The 21,572-nt window shown below is 50.0% G+C and overlaps 1 protein-coding gene across 1 annotated transcript in view; it reads right to left on the bottom strand.

The window, feature by feature from the left end:
• Positions 1-21,572, bottom strand: part of LOC134413400 (protein KRBA1-like) — a 47,600-nt gene that overhangs the window by 13,009 nt on the left and 13,019 nt on the right. Inside the window, exons 9-20 of the mRNA XM_063147583.1 lie at positions 20,505-20,690; positions 16,686-16,859; positions 16,264-16,434; positions 14,111-14,239; positions 11,303-11,473; positions 10,514-10,678; positions 7,894-7,977; positions 6,508-6,672; positions 5,950-6,114; positions 4,371-4,544; positions 1,517-1,684; positions 333-497 (exon numbers count right to left, since the gene is read on the bottom strand). Coding sequence (XP_063003653.1) covers positions 333-497; positions 1,517-1,684; positions 4,371-4,544; positions 5,950-6,114; positions 6,508-6,672; positions 7,894-7,977; positions 10,514-10,678; positions 11,303-11,473; positions 14,111-14,239; positions 16,264-16,434; positions 16,686-16,859; positions 20,505-20,690 — 1,917 coding nt within the window. The remainder of the gene's footprint in view (positions 1-332; positions 498-1,516; positions 1,685-4,370; positions 4,545-5,949; positions 6,115-6,507; positions 6,673-7,893; positions 7,978-10,513; positions 10,679-11,302; positions 11,474-14,110; positions 14,240-16,263; positions 16,435-16,685; positions 16,860-20,504; positions 20,691-21,572) is intronic.

Below are 21,572 nucleotides of genomic sequence, written 5' to 3'. Positions count from 1 at the left end.
ACTCGTACACTTATAAATAAATACAAAATAATGGAAGGGATTCCTGGGTCAGACTGTGAACATCAATTAAAGAGATGTGCAGCGCATTAACTGGCAACCCTATACACACACTTACCAGGGCATAAGCGCCACTGAGCTAACTTTCGAGCAGACACGTACAGGGTCGTACTGTTAATCTCCTTCCTGAGGGAAAATACTCATGGAGTAAAAGAACACGCACGCTCAGCTTCTATTTGGCTAAAGAAACCTGGAGTTTCTTTAGGATGGATCCTGCCTGGTTCCCAGGGACGTGGATCCCCAAAAGGCCGTCTTCCCTCCGTCCTTCCCCTTACCTCCTGCCCACAACCTCTGCGACGCGGCCTCCGGTCTCCGCCGCTTCTGAGCACAGCTGTTGCTTGCTGCGGGGCCGGAGTTCGGGAGGGACTTCCTGCTCACCGGGATCTCTTTCAAGCAGTTCTCCAGGCCTTGAAGGGGAGGGATCCCTGAGGGATTTGCTCCTGTTTGAAAAAGGTGTGCCACGCCTGAAGACCCGTGGCCAGAGCTTCGAAGTTTTCATAAATAAATAAATAAATAAATAAATTCCACAAACCACCCCAATCCTGTATCCAGAGTAAACCTAGCGACGCCCATCTTTCCCTGGGCATGGTGGGAGTTTCAGTCCAACACATAGAATCACGTCTGGAGGGCAGCAGGCTGGGAAGGCTGGATTTATCCATGATGCGAAACTGCAGGTATTTTTGTACGGCTTCGTTCCTGAATTTCGTCATGCAAAATGCCTCACTGAGGAGGAAATGCCGACACTACCCCTAATGACCCCGTGGATGCTGTATCCCACTGTTCAAGCAGCGTGCTGCCAAACCTACTCTTGAGTAAATTTACTTCCCAGCGGGCCCAGCTCTGCGCCCCTGGAAGTTCCTTTGGCTTTTAGCCCTGCCAGCGTGGTGTAGTGGTTAGAGTACTGGACTGGGAGTTGGGCGATCCGGGTTCTAGTCCACACATGGACATGGAAGCCCACTGGGTGACTTTGGGCCAGTCACAGACTCTCAGCCCAACCCACCTCACAGGGTTGTTGTTGTGAGGATAAAAATGGAGACAAGGAGGAAGATTGTATACGCCGCCTTGGGTTCCTTGGAGGAAAAAAGGCAGGATATAAATGCAATAATAAAGACAATAGAATAATAAAAGCTGAAGAGATTTTGAGAACAGAAAGCCCAATGCATTGGATCCAAAGTTGGTCATTGTTAAGGTAGACCCTGGAAAGCAACCAGCCTTACATGGGTTGAACTCAAGTCCCATGGATTTCAAGGGATCTACTCTAACTATGACTAACTTTGGATCCAACCCGTATAGTTGCAAATAGTCTTTTGTTTGCTTTTTGTCTTTGCTTCTGTCGTGGATTAAGGAGTGGGAAGCCAGCCTGGAATCTCAAGGAGCCTCAATCTACCTGTGTTGGATCTGCAGAAGCTCCTGGCTACCCTGTGAAACGGAGCGGCCGGACCCACGAGCCTCACCTTACCTTCCTTCTTTGCTGACCGTTCTCCCCCATCTGGCTTGCAATGCCGGTCAGAAGAGCTGCCAACGGATGAGGCGCCTGCTGGAACGAAGAACCGGCTGCCTGCGATCCCAGGAAGGTCCTTCGAAGAGCTTTCCAGGCCTTGCAAGGGGGTGCTGTTTCGGCTGAGACCTACGGAGACAGGACATGCGAAGATGCGCCTTGGTGCGCCTGTAGAACTCTCTCTCCCTTCCACCAACCTCCAACACCTGTCCTGGGCCATCTTTGCTTTGTAAAAAGCAAGCAGGGCCTTCTCCGCTGCGGCACCCCGGCTGTGGAATGAGCTCCCCAGAGAGGTCCGCCTGGCGCCTACACTGTACTCCTTTCATCGCCAGCTGAAGACCTTTTTATTCTCTCAGTATTTTAACACTTAATTTTAACTTACATTTAAATTTTATTGTTTTAACTCTGTATTTTAATCTTATATCAATTTTGCTGCGTGGTTTTATCCTGGTTGTGCTTTTTATACTGTATTTTGTATTTGTGCTTTAAACCTGTTGGTTGTTTTATTATGGTTTTAATTTTTGTGAACCGCCCAGAGAGCTTCGGCTATTGGGCGGTATAAAAATGTAATAAATAAATAAATAAATAAATAAATAAAGCAGCCCCAGGACCCATACCTTTCAGGTGTTCTTTCAGTAGATCAACAAAGGAAACATGAAGGAAAATATTGCAGGATTCCTCACCTTGTGGCCTGCTAAAAATGAGATATTTGCGTTCTTTCAAAGTCACCCTAAAGCTTTTATTGGTGCACAAATCCACCCCAACCAGTTCCTAGATAAATGGACACACAGACAATGCGCACCAGGTTATAACTCCTAAAAAAAAATTAAAACTGATCTTTTAATTAACGCTAAAATGCTTTGGGGGGTATAATTTTAACAGCTATTAAAAGATTTGCAAAATACTGCTTACATGAAAAGGAGTTACGCTACATTATTTATATTTAAACTGCTTATTTGCAACTTGATATTGAAAAGATCTCTAAGCAGTTTTAGGGCTGTAACACTATAATGCTAAGAAAATAACTTTTCCATTTACCACTCTCTGTTTTATTATTTTCCCGTAGTTAAGTGCTTGATTCAGTTTTTAAAATATTAAAATAGCAAAAGACTGCTTGAGTGAAAGAGTGTTACAGCGCTGTAACACCGCAATGTTAATTGGAAAAAACATAAAGACAAAAAACGCTTTCCAATCACCAAACCACACCATTTTAGCGGTTCAGGTAGTACCCTACCTTTATCAAGGCAACGATCACAAGAAATGTGCAAGCTTTCCAGAGCTCCAGAATGTTTGCACATTTTGGGTGATCTTTCTTTGGCCAACTCAAAAGTAGTATATGCGATTGGGGACTTATTCTTATGGCTGCTTTTGCTTTTTGTACATTTCGGCAATCTGTTATCTCTCCCCTAATTTAACTTCTGATCGAAAACAAACATTAAATGCTTTTTTTTCTTTAATTTTGGGGGACATTTCACAGCTTGGGGGTGCTTCTGGATCCGTCGCTCCAAATGACAGCCCAGCTAGATGCGACAGCCAGGAGTGCCTGCTATCAGCTTTGGCTGATATGCCAGCTGTGCCCCTTCCTAGAGTCGGAAGGCCTAAAGACGGCGGTGCACGCGCTGGTAACTTCGCGGATCGACTTCTGCAATGCGCTCTGCGTAGGGCTGTCTTTGTGCCCAGTCCAGAAAATTCAACTAGTTCAAAATATGGCAGCCAGATTGGTCACCGGTACACCTAGGGGGGACCACATCACACCAGTCTTAAAATCTCTTCACTGGCTGCCAATTAGTTTCTGGGTGAAGTATAAAGTGTTGGTTATCACCTTTAAGGCCCTACATGGTTTGGGTCCAGGCTACCTGCGGGATCGCCTTCTCCTACAATCCACCCCGCACACTCAGGTCTTCTGGGAAGAATTTACTCCAGCCAACAAAAACAAGGCTGACAACTATTACCCAGAGGTTATAGGACACGGAATAAGTTGGAATCTGGCTCAAGTTAAAGGAAGCCAGATTCCAGCTGGACATCAGGAAAAAACTTCCTGACTGTTAGAGCAGTACGACAATGGAACCAGTGACCTAGGGAGGTGGTGGGCTCTCCCACACTAGAGGCCTTCAAGAGGCAGCTGGACAACCATCTGTCAGGGATGCTTTAGGGTGGATTCCTGCATTGAGCAGGGGGTTGGACTCGATGGCCTTGTAGGCCCCTTCCAACTCTGCTATTCTATGATTCTATGACCTTTTCTTCTGCTGCTCCCAGACTGTGGAATGGCTTGCCGGGAGAGATTTGTCAACTTAACACTCTGCCAGAATTTAAGAAAGCCATAAAGACTGATCTCTTCCGGCAGGCCTACCCAGCTGAATATTAAGATGTCTTTTTAATAATGTGCTGCTTTTAATGATGTATTAATTTTAAATGTTTGAATTAGTTATATGCATTTTATGGTGTTTGCATTTGTGTTGTACCCTGCCTCGATCCAGAGGGAGAGGCAGGTAACAAATAAATAAATATATTATTAATATTATTATTATTGTAATGGGCAAACCTTAGCCCTAAATAAATACTTGATTTTTATTTGTTTTCATAAAGATCGCTCATAATTCCCCCCCACACTCCCAAATGACCAATTAAGTCGACTGGACTTTCCCCTCCCACACGCAGAGCGGCTCACCCTCTTAACTGTGAGGAGCGAACGCAGCAGGACAAACATTCAGACCAAGAGTGGGAAGTCAACACTTCGGTTTGTATCTTACAACGGAAGAGCAATGACGGTTGAGCCCCAAAAGCTCCCCCGCCCCCGAAGCAGCCTGGGTCTCACCTTCCTCCTTCCTGGCCCCTCTCCCTGGTTCCGGCGTCCACCTGTGCCGTCCGTCTGGCGAACTGCCGATGGAGGAGCTGATGGCGGGCGAGCAGGGCTGGCTGTGTCCGTTCGGAGGCAGCTCCTTCAGGCACCGCTCCAGGCCTTGTAAAGGGGTGCTGTTTCGGCTGTGCCCTATGGGAACAGAGTACGCAAAGGCTCTGAGCCCACCATTTTAACGTCCTAGTTTTATGGCTTTATGCGGAGCCATCTTGGTCTTCCCTCAACCTTAAATATCAGTTCTGGGATTTCCTTTATTTGGAAAAAGAGAGATACCTAGGACTCTGACCTTCCTAGAAGTATTTGTGCATTATTTATCTATTTAGTCATTTATTTGTTACATTTATATCCTGGCTTTTCCTCCAAGGGAGTGTATGTGACCTCCTCCTCTCCAATTTATCTTCACAACAACCCTGTGAGGTAGGTCAGGCAGAGAATCAGTGACTGGCCCAAAATCACCCAGTGAGAGCTCTCCAGTCCAACCACTATGACACACTGCCTATGCGGCTCATTGCCAGAAGCCCTGTGGCCAGCTGCCAACAATGTGTTCAGAGGAGGGCAACGAGGACGATCAGGGGTCTGGAAACAAAGCCCTATGAAGAGAGACTGAAAGAACTGGGCATGTTTAGCCTGGAGAAGAGAAGATTGAGGGGAGACATGAGAGCACTCTTCAAAGACTTAAAAGGTTGTCACACAGAGGAGAGCCAGGATCTCTTCTCGATCCTCCCAGAGTGCAGGACACGGAATAACGGGCTCAAGTTACAGGAAGCCAGATTCCAGCTGGACATCAGGAAAAACTTCCTGACTGTTAGAGCAGTATGACAATGGAACCAGTTACCCAGGGAGGTGGTGGGCTCCCCACACTAGAGGACTTCAAGAGGCAGCTGGACAACCATCTGTCAGGGATGCTTTAGGGTGGATTCCTGCAATGAGCAGGGGGTTGGACTCAATGGCCTTGTACGTCCCTTCCAACTCTGCTATTCTATGATTCTGTGATCTCTTTCACTGCCTTGGTGGGACATTTACACCAACAAATGAACATGGAAAAATTACCACAGGTTTCCTGGTTGGGGAAGGCTGTAGTACATTGTGTAATCCCCTTTTTTATTTCTTAACATGTGTCTCATCACATATCTTTTCAAGAACCACAGCCATATATATACATACACACATGCATATTTGATTGCTAGTGGAAATCATATATGTATGATTTCCACTAGCAATCGAATCACACTGTAAGAAGAAAGCAGTATTCTCACAATAAAATCCACATCAGTCATGGAATCTCCCCATAAAACCACAATAAGATCTAGAATATGATTTTTTATTTATTTAGAAGGTATAAATTCATCCTTCCTATGAAACAATCCTCAAGATGTCTTATCTGAGCCTGTAATAATAGAAACACGCACGTACACACACACACGTACAGGCTGCTCCCATGCAAAGACGATTCCCCACTGGAGCAAGCGTTTCATGCTGGAGACTCTGACGGTTTGGGTGACCCTGGGCCTCCAAACCAGCCAACGGTGCCTCTCACCTTCCTCCTTCCTGGCCCATCGCCCTGCCTCCGGCGTCCACCTGTGGAGTCCGTCCGGGGAGCTGCCGAAGGAGGAGCTGACGGCCGGTGACGAGGTCTGGCTGCGTGGGAGCTCCTTCAAACACCTCTCCAGGCCTTGCAAAGGGGTGCCGTTCCGGACGGGCCCTGCGGAAACCGGGCGAGCAAAGCGTGCCGGATGTCTCAGCTTTCCACCAACCACCGATACTAGATTGGTGGAGCAGCTCCATCCGCTGAGATGCCAGGATCAAACTTTTCAGAAGTTATGCTGTGATGTCATTCTGGTATGGGTATTTCAGACACCCTTGGGCAGCCTTCGTCAAGTTGGCGCCCTCCAGATGGGTTGGACTACAACTCCCAGCATCCCCCAGCTGGAGGATGCTGAAAGTTGTAGTCCAACCCATCCGGAGGGCGCCAACTTGACGAAGGCTGCCCTTGGGCTACGTAGTGCCAGATGGTCCCTGAAATGTCTATGGGAAACTCTTGATTGGCTGGCCCATGAATGGATCTGGGCCCCCACCCCCACCAGCCAGATCTCACCCTCTTCCTTCCTTGTCCACTTCCCTCTCTCTGGCGTCCACCTGGAGAGTCGGTCCGGCGAGCTTCCGATGGAGGAGCTGACGGCCGGTGAGGAGGGCTGGCTCCGCGCGTTGGGGGGGAACTCCTTCAAGCACCTCTCCAAACCTTGCAAAGTGGCGCCAGGTCCTACGGAGACAGAGGGGAGAAATGGAACTCTGCGTGCTGGGCCAGGCCCCGCCCCCTGGGGAAATCTAGGGAGGCTCCGCAGGCCGGAAGCGGAACCTCCGCAGGCCAGATTAAACCTGGGGGCCAAAGGTTCCACATTCCTGCTTTATTGTGTCCCTGAGCTTATTTCTAATCCGTAGTACAGCTTTCCCCATCCTAATGCCCACCAGACATGGTGGACCATCACTCCCATCATATCAGCCCTAGCATTTTAAAATAATAAAACATTTAAATGACAGGACTGGTAGCCCTGGACAGCCTTCTGCTCCATGAAGGTGTCCAATTAAGAGTCTGGAAACAAAGCCGTATGAAGAGAGACTGAAAGAACTGGGCCTGTTTAGTCTGGAGAAGAGACGATGGAGAGGAGACCTGATAGCACTCTTCAAATACTTCAAAGGTTGTCACACAGAGGAGGGCCAGGATCTCTTCTCCATCCTCCCAGAGTGCAGGACACAGAATAACGGGCTCAAGTTAAAGGAAGCCAGATTCCGGCTGGACATCAGGAAAAACGTCCTGACTGTTAGAGCAGCACGACAATGGAACCAGTGACCTAGGAGGTTGTGGGCTCTCCCACACTAGAGGCCTTCAAGAGGCAGCCGGACAGCCATCTGCCAGGGATGCTTTAGGGTGGATTCCTGCACTGAGCAGGGGGTGGGACTCGATGGCCTTAGAGGCCCCTTCCAACTTTCCTATTCTATGATTCTATGATTCACTCCTCTTTTAAAGCCATCCAAATTGGTAGCCATTGCTACATCTGGTCCAAGTGAATTCCATGGTTTAATGCTGCGTTGTGCAAAGACGGCCTTCCTTTGGTCTGCCCTGAAGCTCCCACCAACCAGCTTCACCAGGTGACCCTTTTAGGTTCAACTATGAGAAGAGAAGGAGAAAATGCCACACACACACACACACACCCCTTATGTACCGTATGTAAACTCAGTGGATGCTGGTGGCCCCCATGTCAGTGAGGAGGTGAATCTGCTCCAGGTTTCAGTCAGAACTTTAAAGGAGCTCTCCAAGGTGTGGAGCGGATCCACTCCCTCACCGGCATGGGGGCCACCATCCTCCACTGCCAGAAGCCCTGCAAGAGAGTTGCACCCATGGATCCAGGCCTCCATCGGTGCCTTGGCAAGGCCAGCCAGCTCTGAGGGCCTGAAGAGCCCGAGCCAAATCCTGCCCCCTTACCGCAGATGGCGAGTGCTGGAGGCGTGTGGCACTGGGCCGGGCCGGGACCCATCTTCTCTGTTGCCGCCCACTCGGTGCGCAGATCTGGAGGTGAGAAGAAGGCAGGATCAGGGCGGCGCTTTCATTTCTTGACACAGGTGACATCTATGTGCCTGGAGCATTACAGCATAGGAGACGACCGGTCCCTGCCTCACGGGGATTACAAGCGCCGTTTTTACGCAGAGGAGACCGCAAGGGGGCGAGGAGAGAAACAAAGGCAAACCCTTCTCTGCTGTGGCACCCCGGCTGTGGAATGAGCCCCCTGAAGTGGCACCAAACAGCCTGGTGAAGGACCTTTATATTCTCTCAGCGTTTTCGCATTCTATAAACTTAATGTACTTTGGCCACATAATGAGAAGACAGGACACCCTGGAGAAGAGGCTGATGCTAGGGAAGGCAAAAGGAAGAGGGGCCGACCAAGGGCAAGATGGATGGACGATATTCTGGGGGTGACAGACTTGACCTTGGGGGAGCTAGGGGTGGCGACAGCCGACAGAAAGCTCTGGCGTGGGCTGGTCCATGAAGTCACGAAGAATCGGAAGCGACTGAACGAATAAACAACAAACTTAATTTTAACTTGGCTGTTTTAAATGTGTATCTTAAATTTGTATTTCTGCACCGCTGCTGATTTTATCCTGGTTGTGCTTTGATACTGTATTTTATATCATGCTTTTATCCTGTTTGTTTTATACTTTGAGTGGTTTTAATTTTTGTGAACCACCCAGAGAGCTTCGTCTGTTGGGCAGTATAAAAATGCAATCAATCAATCAATCAATAGTAGACAGGCAGGGGGGAATGAGGAGAATAGACACGGATTTCAGCTTAGCTACAGAAGGGTGGGCAGCAGGGGGTTTCAAGCCGTGGGGCAGCAAGGGAGAAAGGGTGGAGATTTATATTATTGTATTATCATCTCTCCTTTTCTAGATGGACATGACAGGCTTTGCCAAGTCATACTGTCTTTTACTGATTCAGGAATTTCCTGACAATTGAGCATGTTTTAAATATGACCACTTTCTGGATGTTGGTGTATATATATTTTGGTAGGCCCAGTTTCTGAAGGTTTGCTGTCTAGCTTTTTGATGTGATGCCAGTGACTGATGTGACTAACGGAATAATTGTGACCTTTTCCTGTTGCCATAGTTCTTTAACTTCCATGGCCAGTGGTGTATATTTTTCTTTCTTTTCCTCTTCCTTTTCGACATATTTGTCATTAGGTATTGCTATGTCGATGAGGTGAGAGTGTTTTTCTTTTTTGTCTATAACTGTTTCGTCTGGTCAGTTGCAAGGCATTGTCTTGTCTGTATGAATTGTTCTGCCCCAGTATATTTTATGATCTGCATTTTCCAAGATTGTTTTGGGTGAGTATGTATAGTATGGTGTAGGTTGTTTGATGAATTTGAATCTGATGGCCACTTATTGGTGAATTATTTTTGCAGCTGTATTGTGTCTGCCCGTATAGTTCATTCCTGGTAGAATTTTACATCCTCCTGTTACACGGTTTATTGTTTCTTGGAACTGATGGCATTTCCTACATAAATCTGTTGTTACACTGTTATCTTTTATGATGTATTTTTGGTAGTTCTTGGTTGCTATAACTTGATCCTGTATGGCTATTAGGAATCCTTCTGTTTCAGGAAATAGCGCAGCCTTCCTGAGCCATCTGTATCAGTGTTCTTTGTTTATTTGTTGGTTCTGTATTATGCTGTAGTACTTTTTGTGCCCCTCATCATCATCATCATCATCATCATCATCAATATTATTATTACCGTTATCACTATATATGGTGCTTTAAGGACTATCAAAAGCCAAAAAGCTGAGACAGTTTCCTGCCCCCAAGGACTTTACAATCCCCCTTTAGATTCTGGGGAGTGGGGTGAGGCAAAGCTAAAGCCAGGAATGGATGGGAGCAAAACGCCCTGCTTGGAAGAGCTTCTCCATTGGGCAGCTGAGCTCATGGAATCCCATGTCCCAGCATCCTGGATGAGGGCACAGGACCCAGCATCCCTGGCGCGCAGGAAGACGCCCGAACAGCTCGGTCAGCCTTCCTCAAACTGCTGCCCTCCAGGTATGTTGGACTGCAACTCCCATCATTCCCAGCTGGCATATGTGCTCTAGGTTGGGGAAGGCAGAGTTCGAAAATTCAGGGCCAGATCCAGCAATGCTGGAGTGAGCGCCATTGAGCAGAAACGCAGATCCAGAAGGGTTCCCACAACCGCTCCACACACACTTTTCGGGCAGTGGCAGCTGGTGGCTCCGATGTCAGTGGGGCGGAGAATCCGCTCCGGGTTTCACTCAGAACCAGTCAGAACTCTCAAGGAGCTTGGAGAGTTATTCACCTTGGAGCGCCTTCCTCAACCTGGGGTGCTCCAGATGTGTTGGACTGCATCTCCCAGAATGCCCCAGCATTCTGGTCCAACACATCTGGAGCGCCCCAGGTTGAGGAAGGCCACCTTGGAGTGTTCTGACTGAAACCCGGAGTGGATTCTCTGCCCCACCAGCATCGGAGCTGCCAACCTCCACCGCCTCCGGTTCTCGCCTGCCCAGCCACCCCCCCCCGCCCCCTCGGGGCTGGAAGACATACCGAGTTTCCCCCTTCGTCCCGCTTTTCTTCTCTCCTTCCCTGCTCCTGCTGCTGCTGTCGCGCCTCTTTTGCCAGGCAGGAGTTTGGACGCATGAGGCCGGGGGACGGGGATGTCCTTCAAGCAGTTCAGGAGTCCGTGCAGAGGGCTGGTGGCCGGGCTCCACCCTGCGTCAGGAAGAAGAACGGCTCAGCACACGAAGCAAGGAACTGACGGGCAGCGGCTGGGGCGTGAGGGACGTGGAACCGGGGAGGCAAGCGGGGAGAGGAGTCCCCCTCTCTATTGGGCCCCCTTCCGTCCTGGGGCACAGGGGAGAATCTCGTGCGGGACAGGAGTTGGCAACGTTTGGACAAGGACGTAGCTTCCCGTCTTCTCCCCACCGCTGTGACTGCGTCACCGCTCGACTCAGGCATCTGCACGGGCTCCCTGTTGTTCTTCTCAAGTTCCGAGTCCCTGTGTTTCGAGCTCTGCTGACACCTTTCCGCCTCCTTCCTGGCTCCCGCTCAGGCTCAACTGCTGCTGGACTATTTTACCTCCTCCCTCGCCGCCGGGCCTTCTGCTGGGCCACCTCGCCATCCCCCGTCTCCCTCAAGCCTCTCCGATTAAGCCTCTCCCCACTCTTTCCGCAACGGGGCCCTCGGATCCCTGCTGGCCTCACCCCCGTCCCGCCATCTTCTTGTCCTCCCAGCGTAGATGCGAGCGCTCTGGGGCAGGGACTGCGACCCGTCTAAGCTCTTCAAAGGCAGCCCCCGACACCAACCAGGCCCTGCCCTGTACGGCCTCAGTCTCACCCTCCGGATACGGGGCCCAGGGGCCCAGCTCCATCCCGGCCTCCGGGCTGACACGGGAGGAGCCGCTATCTGGTAAGCAGGGCCGGGGGCAAGGCTCCTCCTCCTCCTCCTCCTCCTCGGGGGCTCCCTTCAGGCCCCGCAAGGGCAGCTCCTCCTCGTCCTCAGTTTTAACTGTTGCAGAGAGAGAGAGAAAAGGAAGAAAAGGAGAAGGATGAACATCACTGTGGGGGGCTCTGACGTCTCTGCCCCCCACCCCACTGGGGCATTCCTGGCCTGGCAAAGAGACTGAAAGAATTGGGCATGTTTCGCCTGGAGAAGAGAAGATGGAGGGGAGACATGAGAGCACTCTTCAATGACTTGAAAGGTTGTCACACGGAGGAGGGCCAGGATCTCTTCTCGATCCTCCCAGAGTGCAGGACACGGAATAACGGGCTCAAGTTAAAGGAAGCCAGATTCCAGCTGGACATCTGGAAAAACTTCCTGACTGTTAGAGCAGTATGACAATGGAACCAATGACCTAGGGAGGTGGTGGGCTCTCCCACACTCGAGGCCTTCAAGAGGCAGCTGGACAACCCTCTGTCAGGGATGCTTTAGGGTGGATTCCTGCATTGAGCAGGGGGTTGGACTCGATGGCCTTGTGGGCCCCTTCCAACCCTGCTGTTCTATGATTCTATGAAGTCCCGTCGGCAGCCCGGAAGTGGAAGGAGACAGCGAGGAACCAACAAAAGAGAGACAAAAACCACCTCCGCCCGGCCCAGAAGTCCTCTTTGTCCTGCTGAGGGTAGACTTGAGTTTCACAAGATCCCAGAGACATTCTTGTGACACCTTAAAGCCTAACACATTTATTCCAGCATGAACGTCCATGGACGACAGCCCCACTTCATCAGATGCACGGGCTATTATGGAGAGGTTTGGTTTTTTTTTAATACAGGGCATATGGTAGGGGAAAGGTGGGAGTTGGAATTGTGAGGCCAGAAGGAAATTAAATGCAGAAAGTACTGCTGGTGACAATCACATTATTCAGTGCTCAATCGCAGCGCAGTTTTGCTGATAACAGCGTCCTGGCACTAGGTACACCAATTCACACATGCAGTGTGATAAAAAGCCTTTATCCTGATTCAGGCCTCTGAGCCTAGAATTGAGCCTAGTGATGCATTTTGGTTCAGCAGTTCCTTGGGAATCCTGTGGGCCTCCAGATGTTGTGAGAGTTCAGTTCCCATCATTTACTTATTTATTACATTTTTATACTGCCCAATAGCTGAAGCTCTCTGGGCAGATCAAAAGAATCATCCCAGACCACTAGTCATGCTGTTTAAGGGGGTGGGGACTTGGAGTCCAACAACATTTGGAAGGCTACAGGTTCCCCAGACCTGCGATAAATGGATGACAATGTAGCCGGGGGGGGGGGCATGAAAGAAGTAACGGAGGTGGAGAATGTGCTTACGTGGTTCACTTGACCAAGGTGAATTTTTCTGACTGTTAAACAGCTTATTGAAAAAACCAATAAAACCAGGGTTGTTGTTTTTCTTTCAAAGGTATTTTAATTAGATTAAATCAACTAAGGATGCATGTTTAGGCAGAAAAAGTAGTCCTGTACTAGCTGGGGCATGCTGGATGCTGTAGGACTTTTTCCTGTCTAAACATAAAATCATGGAATTGTGGAGTTGGAAGGGACCACAAGGATCATCCAGTCCATCCATCTGCAATGTGCAGGAAAACCAGTTAAACCATCCATGAGAGGTGGCCGTTCAGCCTCTTCCTAAAATCCTCCAGAGATTAAGAACCCACAACTTCCGTAAACAGACTGTCCCACTGTTGTACAGATCTTACTCTCAGGAAATTTTTCCTTATATTTAATCTAAATCTAGGTCGTTGTAGTTTATACCCATTATTTCAGGTCCTAATTTTTGTGGCTGTGGAAAATAGCTCTTGGCCATCTTCCCTGTGTAGGGTGACCCTATGAAAAGGAGGAGAGGGCTCCTGTATCTTTAACAGTTGCATAGAAAGGGGAATTTCAGTAGGTGTCCTTTGTATGCATGCAGCACCTGGTGAAATTTCCTCTTCATCACAACAGTTAAAACTTCAGGAGCCCTGCCCTGTTTTGTATCTGGTCACTCTCGTATAGCTCCTGCAGCTTTAACTGTGGTGATAAAGAGGGAATTTCACCAGGTGCTGCAGGCATACCGATGGCCCCCTGCTGAAATTCCCTTTTTCTACGCAACTGTTAATGATACAGGAGCCCTGTCCTCCTTTCCATAGGGTCACCCTATCCCTGTTGCACCCTTTTATGGGCCTGACCCCTGCTCACATGTCTCCCCTCAAGTCTTCTTTTCTCCATGTTTAGCGTTGTGCCATAAAAGACTCATGGCAAAGGCTAACAAATGTATTGTGGAAGAAGTTTGCAAGGGCTGGAGTCGACGTTGTCCTGGGTTGGCAGAGCACATGGCTATCAGGGCATGCTGGGAGTTGTAGTCCAACATGTCTAGAGGGCACCAGGTTGGTCTACACTGACTTGCAGAAGTTCTCCTGGGTTTCAGACCAAAATCGTTTCAGCCCTACCTAGGAACAGAGCCTAGAAACCTTCTGCATGAAAACCGCGTCCTACGATGCTGAGCTGCAGACCCTCACCTGAATTTCATCAGGTGCATTATGTACGGCATCCTTAACTGACAGGCCTTCGTGGAAAGCCTTCTGGGCCCCTCCTCTAATGGCCCAACCGGGCACGTAGGGTCCGGTCCCGGGGGCTGGTGTTCCTGGACCCTCCCCCAAGCCCTCCTCAGCCCACCAGCAACGCCAGAGGAGCCTTACTTTTGACGCCCAGGGCGCCGTTCTCATCCACGCTCCTCTCCTTGCCCGGGGCTCCGGGGGGGCTCCCAGAAGGGCTGGGTCTGCCCAGGGACTGTCGAGGGGGGCTGCTGGTCGTCGGCTCAATTTTAACTGCAGGCACCCGGAAAGGAAGCAGCAAGGAGAAGCCAGGCGGGGCGGCCTCAGCAGAGGCAGCCCGAGAAGCCAACGAAGGAAAAAGAAAAGTCAAATGCTGCACACGCGGATGCTGCACGTCCCGCTTTTAGAACAGAACTTCCAATATAAATAGAATACCTATTGCTGTTTTAACCCAAATCGTGCTAAAAGTATCATCATGAGTCACCATTTGCTGCTCCCAAATCAGGGCCCACGCCCTGCTTCAGGGAAGGGCCGGCCCGGAACTGGTGTCCATCACAAGCGGAGAAAACCTCACAGCCTGAACACAAGCGGCTTTAGGAACGTCCCACAACGACTGTTCTCTGCTGATCCAATAAACCAGGGGTGGGGAACCTCCAGCCAATCTGGCCTGCGAGGGTTTCCCATCCGGCCTGCGGAAGCCTGGCCAACCTCCGCAGGCACCTCCCCAAGCCCCTATCCCTTGGAGGCTACTGGTTAGGGCGACCCTATGAAAAGGAGGACAGGGCTCCTGTATCTTTAACAGTTGCATAGAAAAGGAAATTTCAGCACAAGTGTCGTATGTATGCATGCAGCACCTGGTAAAATTCCCTCTTCATCACAACAGTTAAAGCTGCAGGAGCTATACTAGAGTGACCAGATACAAAAGAAGGAAGGGCTCCTGCAGCTTTAACTGTTGTGTAGAAAAGGGAATTTCAGCAGGTGTCATTGTTATGCATGCAGCCCCTGGTGAAATTCCCTCTTCATCGCAACAGTTAACAATGCAGGAGCCCTGTCCCCTTGACCAGATACAAAAGAGGGCAGGGCTCCTGCAACTTTAACTGTTGCAATTAAGAGGGAATTTCACCAGGTGCTGTGTGCAGCCAAATGCCACTTGTGCTGAAATTCCCTTTTCTAAGCAACTGTTAAACATACAGGAGCCCTGCCCTCCTTTTCATATGGCCACCCTACTGCTGGGGGATCGTGGAGGAGGTAGAGAGAGGAATCCCCTTGTTATCTCTGATCTGTGACTGGAGATAACCAGGGGATTTCCCCACACACCCTCCCAACAAGAGGTCGAGCAGCACAAAAGGGAATCTCCTGATTATTTTTGATCACAGGCCGGGCCTAACCCCAGCGTTCATCTAATTTCATACTCCGTCACCCTTGATAAAATGATGCAGTGGACAGAGTCTCAGGTTTAGATCTTGGGGAACTGGATTTGGGGAGCTGCCAGCCACGAAAGCTCACTGGGTGATATTTGGGCAACTACAGGGAACTCTATCTTAAAAGAAGAAGCACCCTAAAAAGGACGGCTGATCGTAATTTGGAAACTAGAACGATGCAGACAGAGGACATTAGAGATGCAAGTACATTTTAACTGCATTATTCTGGGTTTGCCAGAAGTCAGATTTCGCAGTGGAAAAATGGCCATCTGTCTTCTAAAGCAGGGGATGGGAGGGAAAGTAGATCAGGAGCTACTGGTAGATTCCTGGGTGATCTGCACTCAATCTCCCAGGCTTTTTGGCTCCTAATTGACTAAGAATAGGAACAAATAAACACACACAAAAACATACCCTAAATTAAGTTGCTGAAACAAAGGAAGTTTGCAGGGGAGAGGAAACTAGCAGAGGATTTTTCTCCTGGTCTGAACATATGCTCAGAGGCACCCTGTCCTTAATCCGCCCTCTTGAGCCACTGTTTTCCACCAGTAGAAAAGTAGATCCCACACACCTAATAAAAAGTAGATCCCACACACCTAAAGTCTGCCTGGCCCTGTTCAAAACAAAGCTATAGAGACAGCAAGCAAAATGGTGTAGTGGTTAGAGTGCAAGACTGGGAAGACCTGGGTTCAAGTCCCCACTTGGCCATGAAGTTCAGTGGGTGAGATTGGGCCAGTCACTGACTCTCAGCCTAATCCACCTCACAGGGTTGTTGTGAAGGCAGAAGAGAGAGGAGGAGGACCAGGCATGATGCCTTGGAGGAAAAGGTGGGGGTTATAAATGTAGAAAGCGCAATAAAATGAATGCTGTGCCTTTTACCTGCTGCAAAGAGGCCGCTCTCCTTCCCCGCCGGTGTGTTCATTCTCCTGCCTCCTCCAGCCTGGAAGGCGGAGGCGCTTCCTGACGGTGCATCAGGGAGCCCAGATCCTTCTGGCCCAACGTTTCCTGGGCTTTGGACCTGTGACTCCTCTTCCGTCGCTTCGATTTTAACTAGACAGAGAAGTGCAAAATCAGAGTGATTTGAGAGAAATATACAATAGGGGCATTAAAAAATATTGATCTACGACTCGTTAGGTCTCATACAGAACATTGACAGGTACAGGAGGTAGCCACAAAGAATCCACGGGCAGGTGGCAGGTGAGAGTCAAAACACAGGTAAAGGGGGGGGTGCTGGGATGAAGCACGGAACCCGTCCCCCAGCCTGCGAAATCGGGGATCGTTGTAATCACATCCGGACTCACCTTGGATAGGCGGAGACCCGCTGCCGGCTTCCCTTCTCCTGCGCCCCGGGGCCTGTTGCCAGCTGCCTGTGGACAGTCTGCGGGAGGCCGGCTGGGAACGACGGGGCTGGTGGACAATCAGCTCCTTCAGGCACTTCAGCAAGCCCTGGAGGGGCTTCTCCTCAGCCGCCGTTTCTAAGTGAGGGCAGGAAGAAGAAGCGGGGTGGGAAGACAACGGCCGTGTTCAGAGGAGGGCAACCAGGATGATCAGGGGTCTGGAAACAAAACCCTATGAGGAGAGACTGAAAGAACTGGGCATGTTTAGCCTGGAGAAGAGAAGATTGAGGGGAGACATGAGAGCACTCTTCAAATACTTAAAAGGTTGTCACACAGAGGAGGGACGGGATCTCTTCTCGATCCTCCCAGAGTGCAGGATACGGAATAACGGGCTCAAGTTAAAGGAAGCCAGATTCCAGCTGGACATCAGGAAAAACGTCCTGACTGTTAGAGCAGTACGACAATGGAACCACTTACTTAGGGAGGTGGTGGGCTCTCCCACACTAGAGGCCTTCAAGAGGCAGCTGGACAACCATCTGTCAGGGATGCTTTAGGGTGGATTCCTGCACTGAGCAGTGGGTTGGACTCGATGGCCTTGTAGGCCCCTTCCAACTCTGCTATTCTATGATTGTACTCAGTACATACATGTGTCTTACAAACCAGAGAGGGAATCCCACACTCTCCCACACTAGAGGCCTTCAAGAGGCAACTGGACAACCACCTGTCAGTGATGCTTCAGGGTGGATTCCTGCACTGAGCAAGGGGTTGGACTCGATGGCCTTGTAGGCCCCTTCCAACTCTGCTATTCTATGATTCTATGAGGGCCTTCTCAGTGGAAGCCTTCTGATTATGCAATGCCTTGGAGGTCCCTTCCAACTCTGCTATTCTGATTCTAGTCTGACTGTCTTCCCCAACCTGGTGCCCTCCAGACGTCACGGAATGCAACTCCCATCACTCCCAGCCAACAAGGCCATTGGAGGGCCCTGTCAGAAACTGACATCCTGACACAGAGGCACCCGTCTCAGTGAAACCATTTATTGTAGTTGTTCCAGTCATTTATTTGCCTGAGACCCTGGATGTCCACGACCAGTCATGACGGAGATTACTGGGCCAAGGAGTGACACCATCGCGTCTGGCATGAGTGTTCCTGCCCTAAAGCCTCCTGGCACAGGTTTCGAGACCATCTGTGGCTGGCGAAAGGGCTCTTCCACATCATGCACGTGAAATCATCATGCACATCATGCACGTGAAAATCAGAGCCTTTATCCTAGGTCTCCTTTCCTAGTTTACAAACCTCGTGCAAGGTTTGGGGAGGAGGAGTCGGAAACGCCCTCTTGACGTGGCCTCCTTCCTGCTGCCTCAGGCCCCGTCCTGCCTCCTGCACTCCAGCTGCTGGACGAAGAGACTCGCCCCCAAATCCCAAGAGAATCGGCCCAGGTGTTCCGTAAGGGCAGATGGTCAGGATCCCCGGCGCCTTCTGCGGAAAGAAAACAACCAAGGAATGCCTCAAAGATCAGCACTGACGTTTGCACAAGACAACAACGACAAAAGCAGCATTTGGGCCCCATGTTAGGGGTCGGTGACTTCTGAATTCTGGGCTGGCGGGCACTCCCCGAACCCGCCACCGTTTCAGTTATTCCACTTGCAGGCCAACTTTGCTTGAACGGGCATCGTGTGTTCTCGCAGGACTGACATCCTCGCCAGAGTTCACTCTGAACCATCTTCAGTTTGGCAACAAAAACAGGCATGCTAGGGTGCGCTACAAGGTCTTGTTGACCATGTATAAAGCCCTGCATTGCTTGGGTCCTGGATACCTGAGCCCTCGCCTTTCTCCTGTGTCTCACCATTGGCAGACTCGCTCTCAGGAGCAGGGTGCCCTGATGGTGCCCCGCTACAAATTGGAATGTACCGGGGCCAGGGCTTTTTCAGTGGCTGGCCCCCGCTTATGGAACAATGTGCCCCTGGAGATTCGACAGGCTCCCACTCTCAAAGGCGTTTTTATTTTCACAAGAGTTTGGGGAGGGGGTGGTTTAAATTGGGGTTGAGGGCTTTTAATGGTTTGAGGGTGAGGGTTTTAATGGAATTGTTTTATGTGTTATTGTAAAGCGCCTCGATGCCAGAAATGGTGAGGCGGCACTATAAAAATGCTTTAAATAAATAGATAAATAAATAAATAATGTCCAAGACACTGGCCAGTGTTCTGGCAGCCTTAAAAACTTTGCAACCCATGATGCAATGCGACTGGGAACAAAAACCATAGGTGCATAAGAACATCTTATCTTGTAGGCCCCTTCCAACTCTGCTATTCTATGATTCTATCTGAGGTTTTTCCGTGAAAGAAAAGGAATACCAAAGAGGGTGGGGAAAAGGTGGGGAGAGGTCCCAGGCAGGCAGATGCCCTTGGGTATTCTCCGGTTTGGCTAGCCCTGAATAGAAGGATCTCCGCTGACAGTTTTGGCCACAAGCTGGCAGTTAAGGAAGGAGTTGCTTTTATTTCCTATTTATTTATTATTGCGTTTATATCCTCCCTTGGAAGGGACCGTTGCAGATCGCAAGCTGAATAGGAGCCAACAGTGCGATAGGGCTGCAAGAAAGGCAAACGCTATTTTGGGCTGCATTAATAGAAGTAGAGCTTCCAAATCACGTGAGGTCCTGGTTCCTCTCTATTCGGCCCTGGTTAGGCCTCATCTAGAGTATCACGTCCAGTTCTGGGCTCCACAATTCAAGAAGGACGCAGACAAGCTGGAGCGTGTTCAGAGGAGGGCAACCAGGAGGATCAGGGGCCTGGAAACAAAGCCCTATGAGGAGAGACTGAAAGAACTGGGCATGTTTAGCCTGGAGAAGAGGAGATTGAGGGGAGACATGAGAGCACTCTTCAAATACTTAAAAGGTTGTCACACAGAGGAGGGCCAGGATCTCTTCTCGATCTTCCCAGAGTGCAGGACATGGAATAACAGGCTCAGGTTAAAGGAAGCCAGATTCCAGCTGGACATCAGGAAAAACTTCCTGACTGTTAGAGCAGTACGACAATGGAACCAGTGACCTAGGGAGGTTGTGGGCTCTCCCACACTAGAGGCTTTCAAGAGGCAGCTGGACAACCCTCTGTCAGGGATGCTTTAGGGTGGATTCCTGCATTGAGCAGGGGGTTGGACTCGATGGCCTTGTAGGCCCCTTCCAACTCTGCTATTCTATAATTCTATGATTCTACGACCCAGATCTCTCGAGTCCCTAGTCCAGCACTCTAATAACGGCACCACACTGGTTTTCCATTTAGAGAACACAAAGATTATAATTACTAATAATGCCAAGGCTGCACTTTGCTTTGGGACCCTCCTCCAAGGGCCAGTTCTTATGGACCCCTTGTCATGTGGCTGGATGCTTGAAACACACGTAGGTGGGGGTTCAGCAAGTCACACTTATGAGGAGAAGGAAAGGAACCCCTCGTGCAAGCACTGAGTCATTACTGACTCTTGGAGGGACGCCAGCTTTCGCTGACGTTTTCTTGGCAGGCCTTATAGCGGGGTGGTTTGCCGTTGCCTTCCCTGGCCGTGATTACCTTTCCCCCAGCTAACTGGGTACTAATTTTACCGACCTCGGGAGGATGGAAGGCTGAGTCGACCCAAGCCGGCTGCCTGAAACCAGCTTCCGCTGGGATTGAACTCAGGCCGTGGGGAGAGTTTCAGCTGCAGAAACTGCTGCTTTACCGCTCTGCGCCATACGAGGCTCACACTTATGAACTGGGCCTCATATTATGGCAATAGCCTTTACTCTCCTGCTTTGTACCTGCAGGGACGTGCTCCCCAGCCTGTGGTGTTGCTCTGCTTGATCCCACGTCTCTGGCTGTGCTACGATCTCCACAGTCGCTGGACAGGGCTTGAGGCGTGCCGGGCCTGCTCTCAGCTCCATCCTCCTGTCCTCGATTCTTTGTACACAGGTTGTGGGAAAGGGATCTTTCCAAGGTTGTGTCTGCTTCAACGAAGGGAAACAAGTGTTACTGGTTTGAACTATCCGCCTGTAGTTCAGTAGTCTGGAAGCTTTTAGCTGCCTCTTTACTTGCTGAGTCTATTTTGTTTACTACAGAGTTGTCTGGCAGCATCACAAGCCAGAGCTTCGATATCAAAGAACAGGGCTCCTGTATCTTTAACAGTTGCACAGAAAAGGGAATTTCAGCAGATGTCATTTGTATATATGGAGAACCTGGTGAAATTCCCTCTTCATCAAAGCAGTTAAGGCTGCAGGAGCCCTGCCCTCTTTTGTATCTGGTCACTCTTGTATAGGGTGAGACCGTCGTGAGACAGGTTAGTTTTACCCTACTGATGATGTGTTGTTGCGCTAGTAATCCTGCTCAGTACGAGAGGAATCACAGGTTCAGACATTTGGTGTATGTGCTTGGCTGAGGAGCCAATGGGGCGAAGCTACCATCTGTGGGATTATGACTGAACACCTCTAAGTCAGAATCCCCTCTAAACGGAACGATACCGCAGCTCCGAGGAGGCTTGGTTGGCCTCAGCTAGCCGTTCCGGGTCCCTGCCCGGTCCGGTGAGGAGAGCCGTCCGTCTCGGGAGCGGAGCGTGGCCGGAAGGGGGCTGCCTCTCGCCCGTAGCACACCGCATATTCATGGGGCACCCGGCGCTAAATCATTCGTAGACAACCTGATTCTGGGTCAGGGTTTCGTACTCTTGTATAGCTCCTGCAGCTTCAAATGTTGTGATGAAGAGGGAATTCCACCAGGTTCCCCATATATACAAATGACACCAGCTGAAATTCCCTTTTCTATGCAACTGTTAAAGATTCAGGGCCCCGGTCCTCCTTTTCATAGGGTCGCCCTAGTCAGGTAGCTTCTTTGATATC

Source organism: Elgaria multicarinata, chromosome 1 (assembly GCF_023053635.1).
Source record: "Elgaria multicarinata webbii isolate HBS135686 ecotype San Diego chromosome 1, rElgMul1.1.pri, whole genome shotgun sequence".
Lineage (NCBI taxonomy): Eukaryota > Metazoa > Chordata > Lepidosauria > Squamata > Anguidae > Elgaria > Elgaria multicarinata.
This window is presented reverse-complemented; position numbering and strand designations above follow the sequence as displayed.